This window comes from Grampus griseus (assembly GCF_964374135.1).
Source record: "Grampus griseus genome assembly, chromosome: 15".
Classification (NCBI taxonomy): Eukaryota; Metazoa; Chordata; class Mammalia; order Artiodactyla; family Delphinidae; genus Grampus; species Grampus griseus.
The window spans coordinates 30978082-30995658 of record NC_139009.1 but is presented as its reverse complement, the minus strand read 5'-3'; the positions used below and the strand labels follow the sequence as shown (position 1 = coordinate 30995658).

Genomic DNA, 17577 nt, shown 5'->3' with positions numbered 1-17577 from the left:
GTAGATAACTAGTTAGATGTAAATCATCCACATTTCCTGGTTTGTGTTTCTCTAAAATGCAGCCACATACAAAGCATGTGACTTTTCCAGTCAGGTTTATTGAGGTATAAATTTAGACTCATTAGGTGTACAGTTCTATGAACTTTGAGACACTCTGTGGTAGTGAAAAATGCCACCACAATCCGTGTAAAACATAGGTTCCCATCACCCAGGAAAGTTTCCTTTTGTGCCCTTCTCGTAAATTCTTTTGGCCCGTCTCTAGCCTCTGGCAACACCTGATCTGATTTCTGTCTCTACAGTTTTGCCTTTCCCCCAGTGTCATACAGATGGAATTATGCAGTCTGTAGCCTTCCTAATCTTTTACAGCTATCATTTTCTTAACCTCATTTGCCAGATTTTTTTGTTTTTTTTGTCTTTAGAAACTTGTCTTTAACAAGTTTTTCTAAAGCATACACTTTAATTTTCATAACAGCTTACTCTTTTTACCTTCACAATAAATTAGTTTTTATTATATTTAATTAGATTATTTATAATAACAAACATAACAAATAAACAGGTTCAGAGATGACTCAGTTGATTGCGGTAAGCATGCAACTTAACTGGCAGGAGTACAAGTGCACTGGGTGGAATCTTTCACTCATATTTTTATAGAGGAAGGGAGAACATCAGCTGCTGTGGCCAGCTAGTTAAGAATATGTCACCAGTGTACTTCCATCCTCTACTGGGGCATTTCCACAGCTGGCTGGACTCTAGCTATCAATAAAGACTAAAAACATTTTAAGACCAAGCATTTAGAAAGTTAGAGGGATTTTTTTTTTTTTTGGTTAACTTACTGACATATTTGACTTTCCTGAAATCATACCAGGAAAACAAACATACTTGTAAGGCTGCCTGTTTAACTCACACTTTTGATATGTAAGAGTTCAAATGTTTATCTCAAGTAGTTCTTTTCAAAACTACTGCTTAGGATTTGAAATTTTTTATATTTGAAAATCAACATAATTATTTAATAAAATACAAATTTATAGAGGTATAATTAGAATAAGACTACAGTAAAGTTGAAAGAAACAAGAAAAATACTGAATTCAGGTAACTTTCATCTGAATAAATATATATTTTTAAAAGCACTCATTTTTATAACTTTTCACCAACCACTTAACTTTATAGTAAATGTGAGTTAGGTACTACATGAAGATTCTTGGTGCCCCAATAAATAGTATTGGTCAAGTGAAAACAGTCGGAGGCCAGATTGCAGTTTATTGACGTAAGAAGGAAGAGCTAAAAATGATAAGTTATTTACTACATGTTATGTCTCTGTAGAATTCTGCATGTACAGAGGAAGAGAGAGATTGGGATGTGGACAGATTGGTACATGTCGCTCTGTTATAGTTGTAAATTTTTATAAACCTTTATTGTAAATAGCTTAAAGTAACAAAGGAGAAATCAGGAGGGGCTTGGGATGGAGAGTCTTATGAGATGTTGAGATCTTGGGAAATATGAGCCATTTAAGTACTACATACTTATTTTTCAGATGTCAGGGCCTAAATAGGCCTCAGCTTACATAGTGATGGTGTGCCTCTGATGGGAATAAGAAGGAAAATGCAATAAATAGATTTTTCTTTTCTGGACTATTTCCTTCAGGATGGCTCCAGAAGTCGCAGCCGTTGAGAGGAAAGGCGGGTACAATCAGCTTTGTGATCTCTGGGCAGTGGGGATCACTGCCATAGAACTTGCTGAGCTGCAGCCTCCTATGTTTGACTTACACCCAATGAGGTCAGTGTGTCATAGTTAAAGAATCCTGTGCTTAAATTAAGGTCGCCTCCCCCCCCCCCAGTATTATTTATTATGTCATGAACAAGTAATATTCTTAGTCTTGCTTTACCTTATTTGGGAATTATAGTAATAGAATTAATATTATATATTAAAATATGCAATCTTAAAATGCTGTGTAATGGTTGTTGATTTTTTCAGAGCATTATTTCTAATGACAAAAAGCAATTTTCAGCCTCCTAAACTAAAGGATAAAATGAAGTGGTAAGTATTTTTGTGTTATTTACTTTTATAGTCATGAGCAAAAAAATAATTGAAATTTTAAAATCTGATTTTCAAAATTTCTTAGGTCAAATAGTTTTCATCATTTTGTGAAAATGGCACTTACCAAAAATCCAAAAAAAAGACCTACTGCTGAAAAGCTACTACAGGTATTATTTTTGCCCTGAAATATATCTTTTTTCAAAATATAAAATGTCACTCAAACAGACTTCTAATAAGTTGTTCTGTACTATGTTATTTTATTTTTATAGCACCCGTTTGTCACACAGCCTTTGACACGGTCTTTGGCAATCGAACTGTTGGATAAAGTGAATAATCCAGATCATTCCACTTACCATGATTTTGATGATGATGATCCTGAGGTAGGAACTGTTTTTACCAAGTAGTATATAACATACATGTATATATGTATGTACATCTGAAAACTCAGTTCTTTTAAGTTCTGAATCTAGTTTACATCAACTCTTGAGGGAAGATTAGCTCCTTGACTTTGGAAGTCATGAGCTGGATTTTTCCTGTTGACTACTTATAGAGTCTGTTTTCTGAAAATGGCAAAGGCAGAATTATCTAATCTACTTCTTGAAATTACTGTAGTTTTTTTAAAGTAGTCATTTTAGATGAAGTTGCAAATAAATAATCCATTGTAAAAGAGAATGAAAATGGGAAGCACCTACACAAGATGTTAGAATATACATAAAATTTCTGTTCCATTTTCTTCTCAAAAAGAATCCTTGTACAATACTTCATGAGTTATTAGTGGTTAGTAGAAAGTATAGGATTGACTTTGTTAGTGACTATTACCCTAATTGTCTGCTGTAGACGTGTTTAAAAATGAGCCAGTGTAGTTAGAGAATTAAATAACCCTAGTATCATGGGAGCATTGGTATGAATGGAAGCTTCACTTCGGAATGGAATATGTAACATTCCTAACTCAGCTAATAATTGTGGCACCTAAGATAAACTCAGTATATGTGACATGTCAGAATTCTGTTATTGGGTCTGTAACTGAGCTGGATAGCCTTGAACTTGACTGGCTTTTGGAAGGTTCTTAAAATGGTGTAAATTCCATTGATGATACTGAAGGAATGATAGCTCTCAGTGGTCAGAAAGGTGGTCTCAGATTGTCTTAGGTAAGAGAGAACCTTTCTATCAATTCATCATTGTTCTAGCTTGTCATCTTTATACAACTATAAATAAGCTACTATCCCTTTGTTTAAAGGTCTGGAAAAGCATTTGAAAACAAAAAACTTAAGAATTGTAAAGTATTATTGACTTTATACTAGGAAGAAATTGGGTTTTGTTGTTTTGCTTTATAAATTCTTCTATAATTTAATATACAGGTGTTCCTTCATTTGCATGGTAGTAAAGGACTGTACAAATGACCAAGTAAGGTGAAATCCTGCAAAGCGATCTTTTTTTTTTTTGAAAGGATCCAACAGCATTTTTTTGCATGTAAATTTATTTATTTATTTATTTATGGCTGCATTGGGTCTTTGTTGCTGAGCGGGGCTTTCTCTAGTTGCGGTGAGCAGGGGCTACTCTTCTTTACAGTGCACGGGCTTCTCATTGCGGTGGCTTCTCTTGTGGTGGAGCACAGGCTCTAGGCGCGAGGGCTTCAGTAGTTGTGGCATGTGGTCTCAATAGTTGTGACTCTCGGGCTCTAGAGCGCAGGCTCAGTAGCTGTGGTGCACGGGCTTAGTTGCTCCGCAGCATGTGGGATCTTCCCGGACCAGGGCTCGAACCCGTGTCCCCTGCATTGGCAGGCGGACTCTCAACCACTGCGCCACCAGGGACGTCCCCTGCAAAGCAATCTTAATACTCAAGGAGAAAAATTATAATTGTTTTGTGACCTTAAAAAATTTGTGTTAGAAGATTAAAAACTCTCTTATTGTCAGTTTTAAATGTATAGGGGAATGAAAAAATAGTAAAACTAAAATTTTATTTAGTACATTGTAAAGTATTAGAACCTGTGAGAATTGTTTCTTTTCTTTGTTTAAAAAAAAAAACCACTTCCATGGATTGTTTCATTATCAAGTAGTCTGTTTATTGAGTAGATTGCATAGTGTTTGCCTTCTTCTTGTCATATAACTTTATGACACAGAACAAGTATCTTCTTTATGCTTTGGTGAATGTCAGATTCCTTTCTAAGTTCAGATCAGCTTCCAGTATTTTATCCTTTGAACTTTCAATGCATGAAATAATCTCAGTATTCCTGTGATGTGAAATTTTTTGCTAGCGCCCCTTCTTTTGGGGCACCTTCATCCTTTTTATCAGAACGTCTTTCTTCACTTATGTCAGGTTCAGCCTCACTAAGTTACCCTGGCTGTGTGTCCACAGTCTCTTGAACAGTGGCAGCGTCAGCATTCTCACAGTCAGCTATTTTCTCCTGTAACTTCATTTATGTTTGATTCAAACTTCATTTCCAACATTATCCAGAGTTATCACTTTCAGTTTCTTTGCAGCAGTTTTATCTTTGTTGGCTAATTTCTTCTTTCAGTTACCAATTTTTGTAAAAATGTCACATGAGTATATTATCACTGAGAGACAAGGAGACAACACAACTACACACTTTGCTGTCTGTGCATGAACTGAATAACAGATACTCAGTGACCAGTCACAGACAGACTTTGAAAGTAGTGACGTGATTAGTTACGGATCATGATGTGCATCTGTTATTCACATAGTGATCTGTGGACTGACAAGCAGGCAGTGAAGTTTGTGTTTTATGCAATTATAATTAATATACTGAATGTTGATAAGATTAATATACTGAATAATATACAATTGTTATATAATATTATACAACTAATAAACTAGTGACTGAAATTTGAACCATGTTATAGAGGACTAGTGTAATTTAATTATATTCTACTAACTGAAATTTGTGCATATCAAGACTACAGGATGAGGACCTCCTGTACTCTTTCAGTGCACTAGATGCTGCATTGTTGTCCCTTACTTCATCCTGTTTACTTGTTGTGCTGAATTATAAAGTCCTTTAAAATGTGTTTAAAGAGGAGAAATAATAAACCAAATATAGAAGCAACCTGTGGAATAAAGATTCTTCTGAAATTTTCTCATATAGCAGAGAAAGAAATTTCTCCTTATCAAGACTATGTTATTAGTATTATAATTGTTGGATAGGGAGGAGGGTAACTTTTCTTCCCACCGTAGTTTAAGATCATACTTTCCCCAGAGAAATCTATAGTAATTTATACATATAGAATACTACAATATATGTTATACATAATAGGTAGTATCTGAGTCTTATTATTTGCAAATGATTTGTAATTATAATTGCTGAGTACTGTGTTGTCACTCAGAATTTGAATGTGTCTAACTAGCATTTCGGTACTTGCTGTGATACTATATAATACTGTGTGGAAATTGAATTCTCTTGAAAATATTTAGCATGTGTACTAGTTCTACTTTAGTCTTTAGTTGTTTTAGTTTAGTATACATTATTCACAGTGGAAGAAAGTTGACTTTTCATGTAGGGTTCCCATGTAGTTTCTATTTTAGAAGTACTACACATTGAAGTAATTGTGATTAATAGCATTGTCTTCTCCTGTATGTTAACCCATGTACTAGGTACAGCATTATAAGATTTAATAATTTTATAATTGCACTGTTGAAGCTGGGAAAGTAAAACTGTTCTCATAGAAAGCATAGATTTCATCCAAGTTCACTGATAACAGCAGTATGTGTGACTAATCTAACATGACACCTATTTTTGTTTGTTTGTTTTTGCTCCAAATATTGTGATCAAAAATCCAGGGTTTTTCTTGTTCTGTGGCTAACTAGCTGAATGTCCTCATCTATAAAATGAAGACTGATACTTGTTTCACAAGTTTATTTTGAGGACAGAACGAGCTAAGGTATATGAAAGCACTTCATAAACTACAAATCACTGTGTATATGTAAAGTTTAAATACTTAATTTTTAAAATTATTTTTGCTACTGTTTTACTACATTGATGTTTTAATATTTGGGTCTTAGATTCATATATTTTTATTTCCTGAGAGGTGCCTACACTGAGAATAGTTAACTCGGGTCCTGTTTTTTATTTGCCTTATAGAGTCTTAAGAATTTGAGCTCAAATGTTTATGAATTACATTTTCCAAAAGATATGTGTAAGAGTGTATCTCCTTCAAAGGTAGTAAAACTTCAAAGATAGTGTTTCACACACAGAAGAAAAAACTTATTTGGTACATGAAATAGATGCTGGCATCACCTCTTAAAGTGAAGCCTTAGAGTGTATAGAATGGAGTTGCAGAAGCTTTTCAAATAGGGCCTTTTTTACTCCATAAGGTTGGAGGAATGTCCATGAATTAATAGTAAGAAGAACTCATCCCCACTTCGCCTACCCCCCAGGATATTTCTCTCTGAAAGTGACAGTACACATAGAGAGATTTTAATAAAATAAAAGGAAAGAAAATAGAGTGCTGCTTCTACAAGAAAAAGCATTAAGGTGGGGAAAATGTTGTGTTTACTAGGTAAGAAGACCATAAATCATTAATGCCTTTAGCATTATTTCATTTCATTTATCTCATCCTTCTTGATATAAGAAGTTGAGGCAGATTTTTTTTCAATTACAATTTTCTCCTCTGCAACAGGGAAAGCTAGCTGCAGCTTTTGAACAGCTATTGTGTTGTTGAAATATTCAATTTTGAATATTTATTTCTATTCAACTCATAGAACATTTATTGGGAACCTGCTGTGGATAACGTATATCCCTAATCTTAAGCTCCCAGTTTGAGGAGTAAGAAGCTTTCAGTTTCTGGTTGCCATTTTTTAAACAAATATTAGCAAAGTTGTATTTTGTTCCCATTTTTATATGAAGAGAAGTATTTCTTTCATATTTGGGTAATTCTGTGGACCAGACTGTGGCTTGTCATTGATTTTGTTCTTTCCTAGCCTCTTGTTGCTGTCCCACATAGAATTCACTCAACAAGTAGAAATGTGAGAGAAGAAAAAACACGCTCGGAGATAAACTGTAAGTGTATCCTGTACACAGTTTATAATTTAACAATAAAAAATAAGATTTCAAGTTTTAATTTAGTTGCCGTTATTTTTGCTTCATTTTCTTCCAAGTAGTTTTTCTTATTAGATGCTTTGAAAGGTAGAGTTTAATTAAGGCAGTAAGAATTTCATTTTCCTTACTCCTGAGAACTTTCTGGTGGTGTCTGGGGGCGTGTATTTATGTTGTTTGGGAAGAGGAATAAAATTCCTAGAATAGGCAGGATAGAAGTAATCAAGGCAGTGCTCCCTAAACTTCCATGTGGATAGAACTTGCCTAGAGAGCTTGCTAAAATGCGGTTTCTGATTCAGTAGATCTGGGGTGAGACCTGAGGTTCTTTACTTCTAACAAGCTCCCAGGTTAGATAGAAGCTGATGGTCCAGGAGAGCCAGGAGAGGGAGAGGTCTGCACATGTAAAAGCTAAGTAAGGTTAAGTAGGGACAGGCACTATCACCATTTAATAGAAAACAAAAAGAAATGCAGAGATGAATAGATCTGCCTGTGGGATGGAGTCGTACACCTGGTTAACAGCAAGCCCTAGATCTCTCGGCTTCCAGCCCAGCGATCTTTCGCAAACACGGCTCCACTTCAGAAACCACGTCAGCACGCCTGTGTGGCTTTCACACTGCAAGTCCTTTGTGAACCTTCCTTTGGAATTTTGGCTGGACCGTACGCTGTGTTAAGTTCTTGGCAGAGTTTGTTGCTGAAGCTACCTGGAAATGCTCTTAAAAGAAGGAAATTCTTGAAAGAAAGCACCATCTAATTTACAAAAAGCCCATGACTGGGATTTGTACTTTGCCTACAGTTAGTTGTGTGACCATATAAACTTAACCTTTAAAGCTCCCTCTGAAGCCATGTGATTTAAATTTGCTAATTTTTCCCCAAAAGTATTTTTCTGAAAATGACAACCTTAGCATGTGAGCATTTCCCATTATTTTATTTTTTTTTTTTGCGGTACGCGGGCCTCTCACTGTTTTGGCCTCTCCCGTTGCGGAGCACAGGCTCCGGACGCGCAGGCCCAGCGGCCATGGCTCACGGGCCCAGCTGCTCCGTGGCATGCGGGATCCTCCCAGACCGGGGTATGAACCCGTGTCCCCTGCATCGGCAGGCGGACTCTCAACCACTGCGCCACCAGGGAAGCCCTCCCATTATTTTTTAATGTACAAAAAGTAATTACAATACATCTTTGTCATTTCTTTAATAATACAAAAGGTGATTAGAGCTGCCTTTGCAGTTAGAAAACCTTATGTGTTCAGTACTACTGAAAATCTAAAGTACTTTCTATCTTGTTATCCAATTCTGTTTTTAAATTGTATTGTCAGGCCCTTTACTGCAAAGTGCAGTTTCCTGTTAGTCATTCTTTACTAGTTTATATCAGTGATTCTCAGCTCCTAACTGCACATGTGTGTACATGCTATTTGAAACTATAGATGCCTTCACCCTAGTTTTTCTGAGACTCTGATATGCCCTCCTTTTGATGGACATCTTCTCTTCTCCTGTGTTTGCCAGTAAGAAAGGTGTTGTATCCCTCTAGTATGTTGAGGTAGCAACAGGATTAAAACCACCACTTCTTACAATTTGTGGGTTTGATGTTTGAGGCTTTAAAATCTTATGCAGTGTTGTAATATCTGCTTTCTTAGGATGTTTTATGATTTTATGTGAGATGTGATATATAGAATAATCAGTCATGCTATTGACGATAAAGGCAGGCTTTAGAGAAAATAATTTATTTTAGTATTTGTATACATTTGTTGCTCTTGATAATGTTTTATGTTTACGATTACATGGTATCTCTCCATGCAACCAGGGTTTTCTCTTTATTAAACTAAATGGTGTTTGGGCAACATATATGTAAAAATCGGCTCACTTGCAGAAAGTCTGTTGCTCTTTCCCTTTTAGGAAGTCCCCTCTGCCTTCAGTTAAATATGATAAGCAGAGACTTGCTTTAAGAAGAAATAATTCTGGGGCTCTTCCTGTCTGCCATAGTAGGATCAGTTTTGACCCCTAATGGCTAGTGATGGGTCGGCAAGTGATCATGTCGGAGCTATTTCAAGAAGCTAAGAAGGAGTTTTCATCTGGATAGTAAAATATAAATTTATGGTGTGTCGCTTGACATACGTTCAAGGAGGTGGTAGCAGAAACAGAGATCAAGACCAGTAGACAATTACAGATAAGGAGGAATTTTCGACATTATTAAGAACATCATAAATAGCACTGTAGCCTGGGATGATTGCCCAGCAGTTATTTGAACAGTATTGCAATGTCTTGTGGCAGAAACTTATCATAACTTTAGGGAATTTGGATAGAACAGAAGAGTGATACCAGTGTAAGGCATGAAGAATGAATCTCTGTAGGGACTTCGCTGTATGGGCTCCTGTCTCTGGAAAAGTGTTCCCACAGAGTACAGGGGTATTGAATACCTACTACAGTTGGGGTTCTGTCCTTGCTATGAAAATTAGTCTAGGGACTTCCCTGGTGGCACAGTAGTTAAGAATCCACCTGCCAATGCAGGGGACAGGGGTTCAAGCCCTGGTCCGGGAAGATCCCACGTGCCACAGAGCAACTAAACCCATGCGCCACAACTACTGAGCCTGTGCTCTAGAGCCCGCAAGCCACAACTACTGAGCCTGCATGCCCCAACTACTGAAGCCCACAAGCCTAGAGCCCGTGCTCCACAAGAGAAGCTGCCACAATGAGAAGCCCATGCACTGCAATGAAGAGTAGACCCTGCTCGCCGCAACTAGAGAAAGCCCGCGTGCAGCAACGAAGACTCAACACAGCCAAAAAATAATAATAATAAAAATGAAAGTCTAAGACAGCATCCCTGCACCCCTGTACTTAGTGATTATGCAGTCTGGTGGAAACAGGCATGTTCACATGTGATGATAACACAAGGCAGATAATGCATGAAACTGTCCTCATGTAATTTTATTACAGATTTAATTTTGCCATTTGATGACAAGTTTAGGTGAGAGTTGTTCAATAGGGCCTCTGTCAACGTGATATATGTATATATATATGTGTGTGTGTGTGTGTATATATATATAATATGTTTTAATACCTTAATAAAATCTATTTTGTAATCTTTGATATGTGATCATATGTGCACAGGTTTGAGGAACCCATTATTGAACAGCCTACTTATCTCTAAGGGCCAGAATTTGATATCTAGTGCATAACAGCTATAAAGCATATACATACTTCTTCACACACAACTGGAGATCTTGTAGGGCTGTGTTTCTCAACCTTTTTTACTTGTGCCTCCTATTGCTAAATATTCAAATCTCATGATCTCCTTTATTTGGCATTAACATTCACAGTAAACCATACATACTAAGCTAAAATCAAAACAGTTATAAAACAATTGTACTTTGAAATCTCACTCGCTTCCCTGCCTCGATTGAGAACTGCTGTTTTGGCTGAGCTCTTACTAGTTGAGCGGTGATATTATTTGTGACTGTCTGTTTTTCTTCTTTTTAATGTTTTATATTTGTGCCTCTGCTTTTATCTCAGTGGTCTTGAATGCTGTACCCAGGTTATAAAAGTAGATAATGACAATGATAATGAGATACAGAAATTAAAGGTAAAGGTAGTGAAACATTCATTAAATTAGAATAGCAGGGGGAAGGGTGAATGTAGTACAGTCAATTTATGTTGGCTCTAGTATTTAGTTTATACTTTAGCTGCAGAAGTGTAGTTATTGTTGTATAACAAATTACCCCAAAATTTAGCAGCTTAAAACAATAAACATTTATTATCTCACACATATTCTAAGGGTCAGGAGTCCAGGACAGCCTCGCTGGGTGGTTCTGCCTCAGGGTCTGTCATGACAATCAGGGTGTCAGCTGGGGCTGCAGTCTGCCAAGGGCTTAACTGAGGTGGAAGATTTGCTTCCAAGGTTACGGAGCTGTTAGCCCAAGGCTTCAGTTCCTGGCAGTGTAGCCTCTCCTTAGGACTGCTCACAGCGTGACTTCCTCCAGAGCAAGTGATCCAGTAGAGAGAGCCCAAGACAGAAGCCTTATCTCTGAAGTTATATGCCATCATTCTGCCGTTTTCGTCTGGTCACATAGACCACCCCAGGGAAGTGGGAAGGAAGTACACAAGTTTATGAACACCAGGAGGCAGGACTCATTAGAGACCGTCTTGCAGACTGGCTTCCAGAAATAGCTCTGCCTGAATTGCTGTCTGTATACCGAAGTACTGAGTTAAGATTGTCTCTATTTTATGCTGGGTCACAGTGAAGTAGCACCTTAGATCCTGACTGTAACGTACACGTAATTTTGTTAATCATCTTTTTTTTTTACTACAGAAAAGGCCTAGGATTATTAGATTAAGCTTTAACAGCTTAGACTTTCTTGGGTTTTTTCCAGCTAACAGATTCTTTATTTAAATCTTTGCATTGTGATCAGTCTATGGTAGATGGTAAAATTAAATAGGTTTTGCTATGGGAGTAACTTTTAAAATTATTATATCATTAAAAATATGGAAACAGATGAAGGCTTTACTGTTTTTCTCTTTTAGTTGGCCAAGTAAAGTTTGATCCACCCTTAAGGAAGGAGACAGAACCACATCATGAACTTGTAAGTAGTGTAGTCTTGGAATCTTAACACTGAAAGTAAATGTTTTAATTAGTCTTTGTGATATGTTGGTACTGACTACAAAAGCTAGTTATTAATATTTTCAAAGCATTTGGGGAAATAAAAAGGTAACTAATTCTAAAATTTGGAATAAATAAATCTGTGTTGCTGAGATTGAATATTTTCAAAATTATTTTAGGAGAAACTTACTAGTTTTACCATTTGTTGATTAAATGTTTTTAATGCTAGCCTTTTTTTTTTTTTTTCATTTTTGCTTTGCAGTTTTTGAGGGACTTTTTACATATGTATTTATTAGGACAAATGCCACAATTTTAAACTACAGTGTTGGGCCAGTAATAGCATATCTTCTAATTAAATTTATGGGCAGTTTTTTAAGAGTGTAAACCACCTTTTCTAAATATCAGGACAGAATCCAATCTCTTTGGAGCAACTGAGACTCAGGAGAGACTAGGTGTACAGAGCAGATTAAATTTATCATTTACTTAAAGATTGCTAAAACATTCTTTTCATGATTCTTTTTTGTTAATTTTTTATATACCCCTTTCCAGATATATGATAAAATATTAGGTGCAGTCTCAGAAGCAAAATGCTGTACAAACATTTGAGATGTTAATATTCTATGGAAGAATAAAAAATGAGACTTAAAAAACAAACAAAATTAATCCTAATGAAATTACTTAACCAAAGCTCCAGATTATATGTTTCATTTTTTTCCCTTTTCTGCTTAATAATGAGAAGAAAGTAACTGTTAATGAACGCTCAGGATTGAAGTGGGAACTTTCTTCTTAAATGCTTATTTTAACCCACTTGACTAAAGGCATACAAAGGGAGTCTTTAACCTTTTAACTTAAAGAGTTGCTCTGATTCAGTATACCAGCATGGAGGAAAGGAATGCTAAAGAAAAATTCTTAAAATGATCATGTTATAATACTTAAGCCTGACCTTTATGTAGAAGATGGAGAAGGTTTAGAAGAAAACATAATCATGATGTTTATAAATGCCAATTGTTATTTTCTGCTTCTCTTTTTAACTTACCATTGCATGTATTTAAATTCTGTACTAATTTAGTAACTGTATTATAGAGGAAAGTTGTTGCACTGTTGCTTTTTTAGAAGCTCCTTAATCTGATTTGACTTTGCATTTACCTTAATAAAGTTATGTTAGCAGGACTTACTTCACTTGTGAGTTTCCCATTGTGAATTTGTGGCTTTTAGTCTAAGTGTTAATAACTTGGGTTTCTTGGTCTCTGCTAAACAGCCCGACAGTGATGATTTTTTGGACAGTTCAGAAGAAATATACTACACTGCAAGATCTAATCTGGTATTTCTCATCTTCTGATTTTCTTTGTTAGCGTTGTTTTAGTCTTAATTGATTTCAGGGTTTTTTAATCAAACATTTTGTCCAGTTTTAATGAACCGGTTTAAGCATTGTTTTATAAGGTCCTGCCAGTATATATAAAGGATGATAGCAATTTTTTCTACACATTAAATAAACATATTTACTCGAATATATTATAACGTTACAACAAAAAGTTAAAGTTTTTTCTTTTTTATAAGAACATTTTTTTCTCACTCAGATATGGATTTTTTTCTTTAGAAATTACATTTCCTTATAAAAATGTCCAGTTTGAATAATGTGACTTGTTTTAGTGAACTAGAAATCATCCATATATATACATATCCATATATTACAAAAATAAAATATATATAATTTTAAAAAATAATTTACCCCTGATTAACAGTGAAATCAGTCTCAGATAAAATTTAACTTTGTAGCATTATGAAGTATCCAGTTTTCTCAGGCCAAAATTTGGGTTATAAAAACTCCCTGAAGTTATAAATATTAAGGCTATCTTACCATCAGGTAAGAAAAGATGGGCAATTAACCCTAGTAAATATTAAATAGTACTTTTAATAGTTGCTGTTAAATAGTTTTTTCTAGTTCTGTAGCTGGCCAGGGCCCCAAGTTGCCTCCATATTTACTCCTAGATTCCACTTTTCTGCCTTTTCAATTGAATTTTCCTACTCTTTCCTCCCTTTCTGCCTTAATAACATACCTCTTTCAATTCTGGTTAGTTGAAATGATTCTTTATATAAATCCCTATATCTATGCCCAGTAACATTTGTAGAACATAAAAGAGATTTTAGACATAATTTCTCTTTTAGGAAAGTTGCAGTCTTGGATCAGTGGAAAATATTTGTATATATAAACTCTTAGCCATGCAACAAAATGTACAGTGCATTGCCAAAATTTTTTCTGGTGGTGACTATTGATGAGGAAAGGCTAACATATAATAGGTACTATGGAAGTCAAAGAAGGAAGAAAGCTTTTGGGTTAATATGGTTCATCTGCCTTCTGGGAAGGACTAAAAGACTGATTCCAATATTGTATAGGAACCAGTATATATTTTCCAGGAAAATAATGGACAGTTGACTACTAAGTGTCATGGGAATTAACGTGGGAACAGTCATTGGCACAGTTCTGAGAGACGGCAGATAAAGAGCTGAAATTATGGAATGGTCACACTACTACTAGAATTATGGGATTAGCTCAGAAAAGGAAGATTGAAGTCATCAAAGAGGAAATGATAGATGAAACCATGAGATTGCATGTGTTCCCCAGTTAGGTCTGAAGAAAGAAAGTACAGAAAATTGGTCACCACAGGGGTGATGCCTGTTTTGCAGTCAAAAGTAGAACCAACGCTGGAGGTGGGAAGAAGCAGTTGGAACACTAGAAGAGTCAGTAAACGGCCCAGAGAGGCCAGAAAGCATGAGGCCAGAATTAACCATGTGAGGGGACAAGTGAGGTGCAGTGCCTGAAGACAGCACTGCCAGTGATTTCTGGACTGAAAATTTCTTCAGAATTAGGCATATGTAGGCTAGAATGACAATAGTGACATTTGTTGTGGAAATAAAAGACCACAGAATCAAAAGTTTAAATTGACTGTTTTAGGTATTAATATTCTCCAGGAAAATACAACATCAAAACCAGAAATATACTACTTTTAGAGTTACAAATATTCTTTTCTCTACCCTGTGTGTAACTAGCCTAGTAACTTGAGTGAGTTATCATGGCTCTGTTCCCTAGAACTACCTCCCACACCCCTTACATAATCAGTAGTTTCTTATGATAGAGGGAGCAGCTGACAAGGGAGTCTTGTGACAGAGAAGGGCTTTAGGGACAATTAACTTGTGGATAGTTCTGGCAGAAGAGGGATGAATGAAATATTTGTCAGATCCTACTATTTATAAAATCAACCTTAAAAAGCCCACTTTTAATGATAAAAGCTAACACTTACCTAGAAGTTTTTTTAAACCAGGCTTTATATTCTAAACACTTTAAATATGTTAAATTTTAATCCTTGTTTTACAAATAAGGGGATTTAAAGTGCATAGAAGCTGAAATCGACTTTAACCACCCAACTAAATAATAGTGGAGCTGGGGTTTGACCTAAGCACCCTGGCTCAACAATTCCACCTAAACCACTATTGCCTCCACCCAACAATGGCAATATTTTTTTCCCACTAATGCTGGTCTTGTGCTCATGCTCTCTCTCTTTTTAATCAACATATATGTTCCATAGTTATTTTTTTATTGTAGTAAAGTATGCATAACATAAAATTTACCATTGTAACCATTTTTAAGTGTACAGTCCAGTGGCATTAAGTACATTCATATTGTTGTGCAACCATCACCACTGTTGATCTGCAGAACGTTTTCATCTTCTCATGCTGCAACTCCTTACCCATTATACAATAACTCCCATTCTGCCATTCTATTTTCTGTCTCTGAATTTTTCTGTACTCTAGGTACCTCATGTAAGTGGAACCATACATTATTTGTCGTTTTGTGGCAAATAATGTCAGTGACTGGCTCACTTCACTTGGCATAATGTCATAACATCTTCAAGATTCATTCATGTTGTAGCATGTGTCAAAATTTCTTAAGCCTGAATAATATTTCATTATATGTATAACCGCATGTTGTTTATCCATTCATCCATCAACGGACACTATTGTGAATAATGCATCTGTGAACCTAGATATACAAGTATCTGTCAAGTTTCTGCTTTTAGTTCTTTTGGGTATATAACTAGAAGGGGAATTGCTGGATCATATGATAATTCTATGCTTGATTTTGGGGGGAATTACCATACGGTTTTCCATAGCCGCTGCATCATTTTACAGTTCCCACCAGCAATGCACAAGGGTTCCAATTTCTCCACATCCTCTTTGACGCTTGCTATTTTCTGGTGTGTGTGTATGTGTATATTATTGAAGTATAGTTGATTTACAATATTCCATTAGTTTCAGATGTATAGCATAGTGATTCAGGGTTTTTTTTTAAGATTATGTTCCATTATAGATTATTATAAGATACTGGGTATAATTCCCTGTGCTATATAGTAAATCCTTTTTGCTTATCTATTTTATGTGCAGTAGTTTGTTATTCTCATACTCCTAACTTTTTTCTCCCCTTTCCCTCTCCCTTTTGGTAAGCATAAGTTTATTTTCTGTGTTTGTGAGCCTGTTTCTGTTTTGTAAATAGATTCATTTGTATTATTTTTTAGATTCTACATATAAGTGATATCATATGATATTTGTCTTTGTCTGATTTATTTCACTAAGCATAACATTCTCTAGGCCCATCCACGTTGCTGGAAATGGCAATGTTACATTCTTTTTTATGGTTGAGTAATATTCCACTGTGTGTATATACCACATCTTCTGTTGATGGGCACCTGGGTTGCTTCCGTGTCTTGGCTGTTGTAAATAGTGCTTCTATGAACATTGAAGTGCATGTGTCTTTTCAAATTAGTGTTTTTGTTTTTTGATGTGAAGTGTCCATAATTATTTCAGTCTCCTACTTTCATAGTTCTAAAACCTTAGCACTGTGAACAGGATTTCAACTCTTAAATACTTACTGCTGGCCACTAGAAACCTGATGGACCCAAAATGTCTGGCTGTCATCTTAGTAGACAATTGGCACCAAGATGACAGCCCTAAATCTTTTGGGACCAAAAGAAACATTTACCCCCTTAAAGACCTTGCTGCCTAAAACTTCCATGTCATCAATGCTTTCTGATTGTTTTAAGTGCTAAGGGTATTCATCTTATGATTTTTGTAAATGAATTTAGAATCATTACTATAGTAAAGGTTTTTTTTTTTAATCAGGCAGTCATAATATATGAAACCAGAGTAACAGAGCTTGAATTTTAACATTAGTTAAATTAGTTAGTGAGTTAGTTTGTGAGTAGAAAGGTCTTTAAATTTTGAAAGATGCCTGAGTTAAAAAAACAAAGAAAAAAACTCAGCAAAATTCCATAATAATAAGAGTTTTGCCCATAACCATAAGAATGGATATAGCCGGTCTACAAGATGCTGTCTTTACATTAAAAGATATTACACATCTGTTCAGCTGCTGCTAATTTTTCTAATTTTCCTAGTTCTACTAGGCATTTTGGCCCATATACCAGTGAAGAATATATTGAACATATTGAAAGGTAAGAACAGTTGACCCTTAAACAACAAGGGAATTAGAGACACCAGCAGTTGAAAATCCGAGTATAACTTTATAGTTGGCCTTCCTGTGACTCTGCCTCTTTGGATTCAACCAACAGCAGATCACATGATATTGTAGTATGTATTTATTGAAAAAATCAGCATATAAGTGGACTCATACAGTTTAAACCCATGTTGTTCCAGGGTCAACTGTATATGTAAAGCACTATGTTAATTACTGTGGAGGAACATAAGTAGTGACATAATCATTGCTCTGAAGAAACTTACAGTATTCCTGAAAAAGTAAGAATAAAGTATTTAGGTTATAATTAAAAACATGTCCAAAAGATATACCCAATTTATCATTATCAGTAACCATAACAGAAGTACTACAAGATTACCCCTG

General features: G+C 35.6%; 1 protein-coding gene across 4 annotated transcripts in view; it reads left to right on the top strand.

Moving 5' to 3' along the window:
- The window catches only part of MAP4K3 (mitogen-activated protein kinase kinase kinase kinase 3), a 188703-nt gene that overhangs the window by 127128 nt on the left and 43998 nt on the right, over window positions 1-17577 (top strand). For 3 of the 4 annotated variants that reach the window (XR_014297761.1, XM_082671759.1, XM_082671761.1), the window contains 7 exons: window positions 1642-1773; window positions 1972-2034; window positions 2120-2201; window positions 2304-2414; window positions 6970-7048; window positions 11594-11652; window positions 12928-12990. Coding sequence is in view for 3 of the 4 variants with exons in the window: in XM_082671759.1 (XP_082527885.1) it covers window positions 1642-1773; window positions 1972-2034; window positions 2120-2201; window positions 2304-2414; window positions 6970-7048; window positions 11594-11652; window positions 12928-12990 (589 nt within the window). In the remaining variant the exon portion in view is untranslated. The remainder of the gene's footprint in view (window positions 1-1641; window positions 1774-1971; window positions 2035-2119; window positions 2202-2303; window positions 2415-6969; window positions 7049-11593; window positions 11653-12927; window positions 12991-17577) is intronic. The other variant, XM_082671760.1, reaches the window with a different exon arrangement.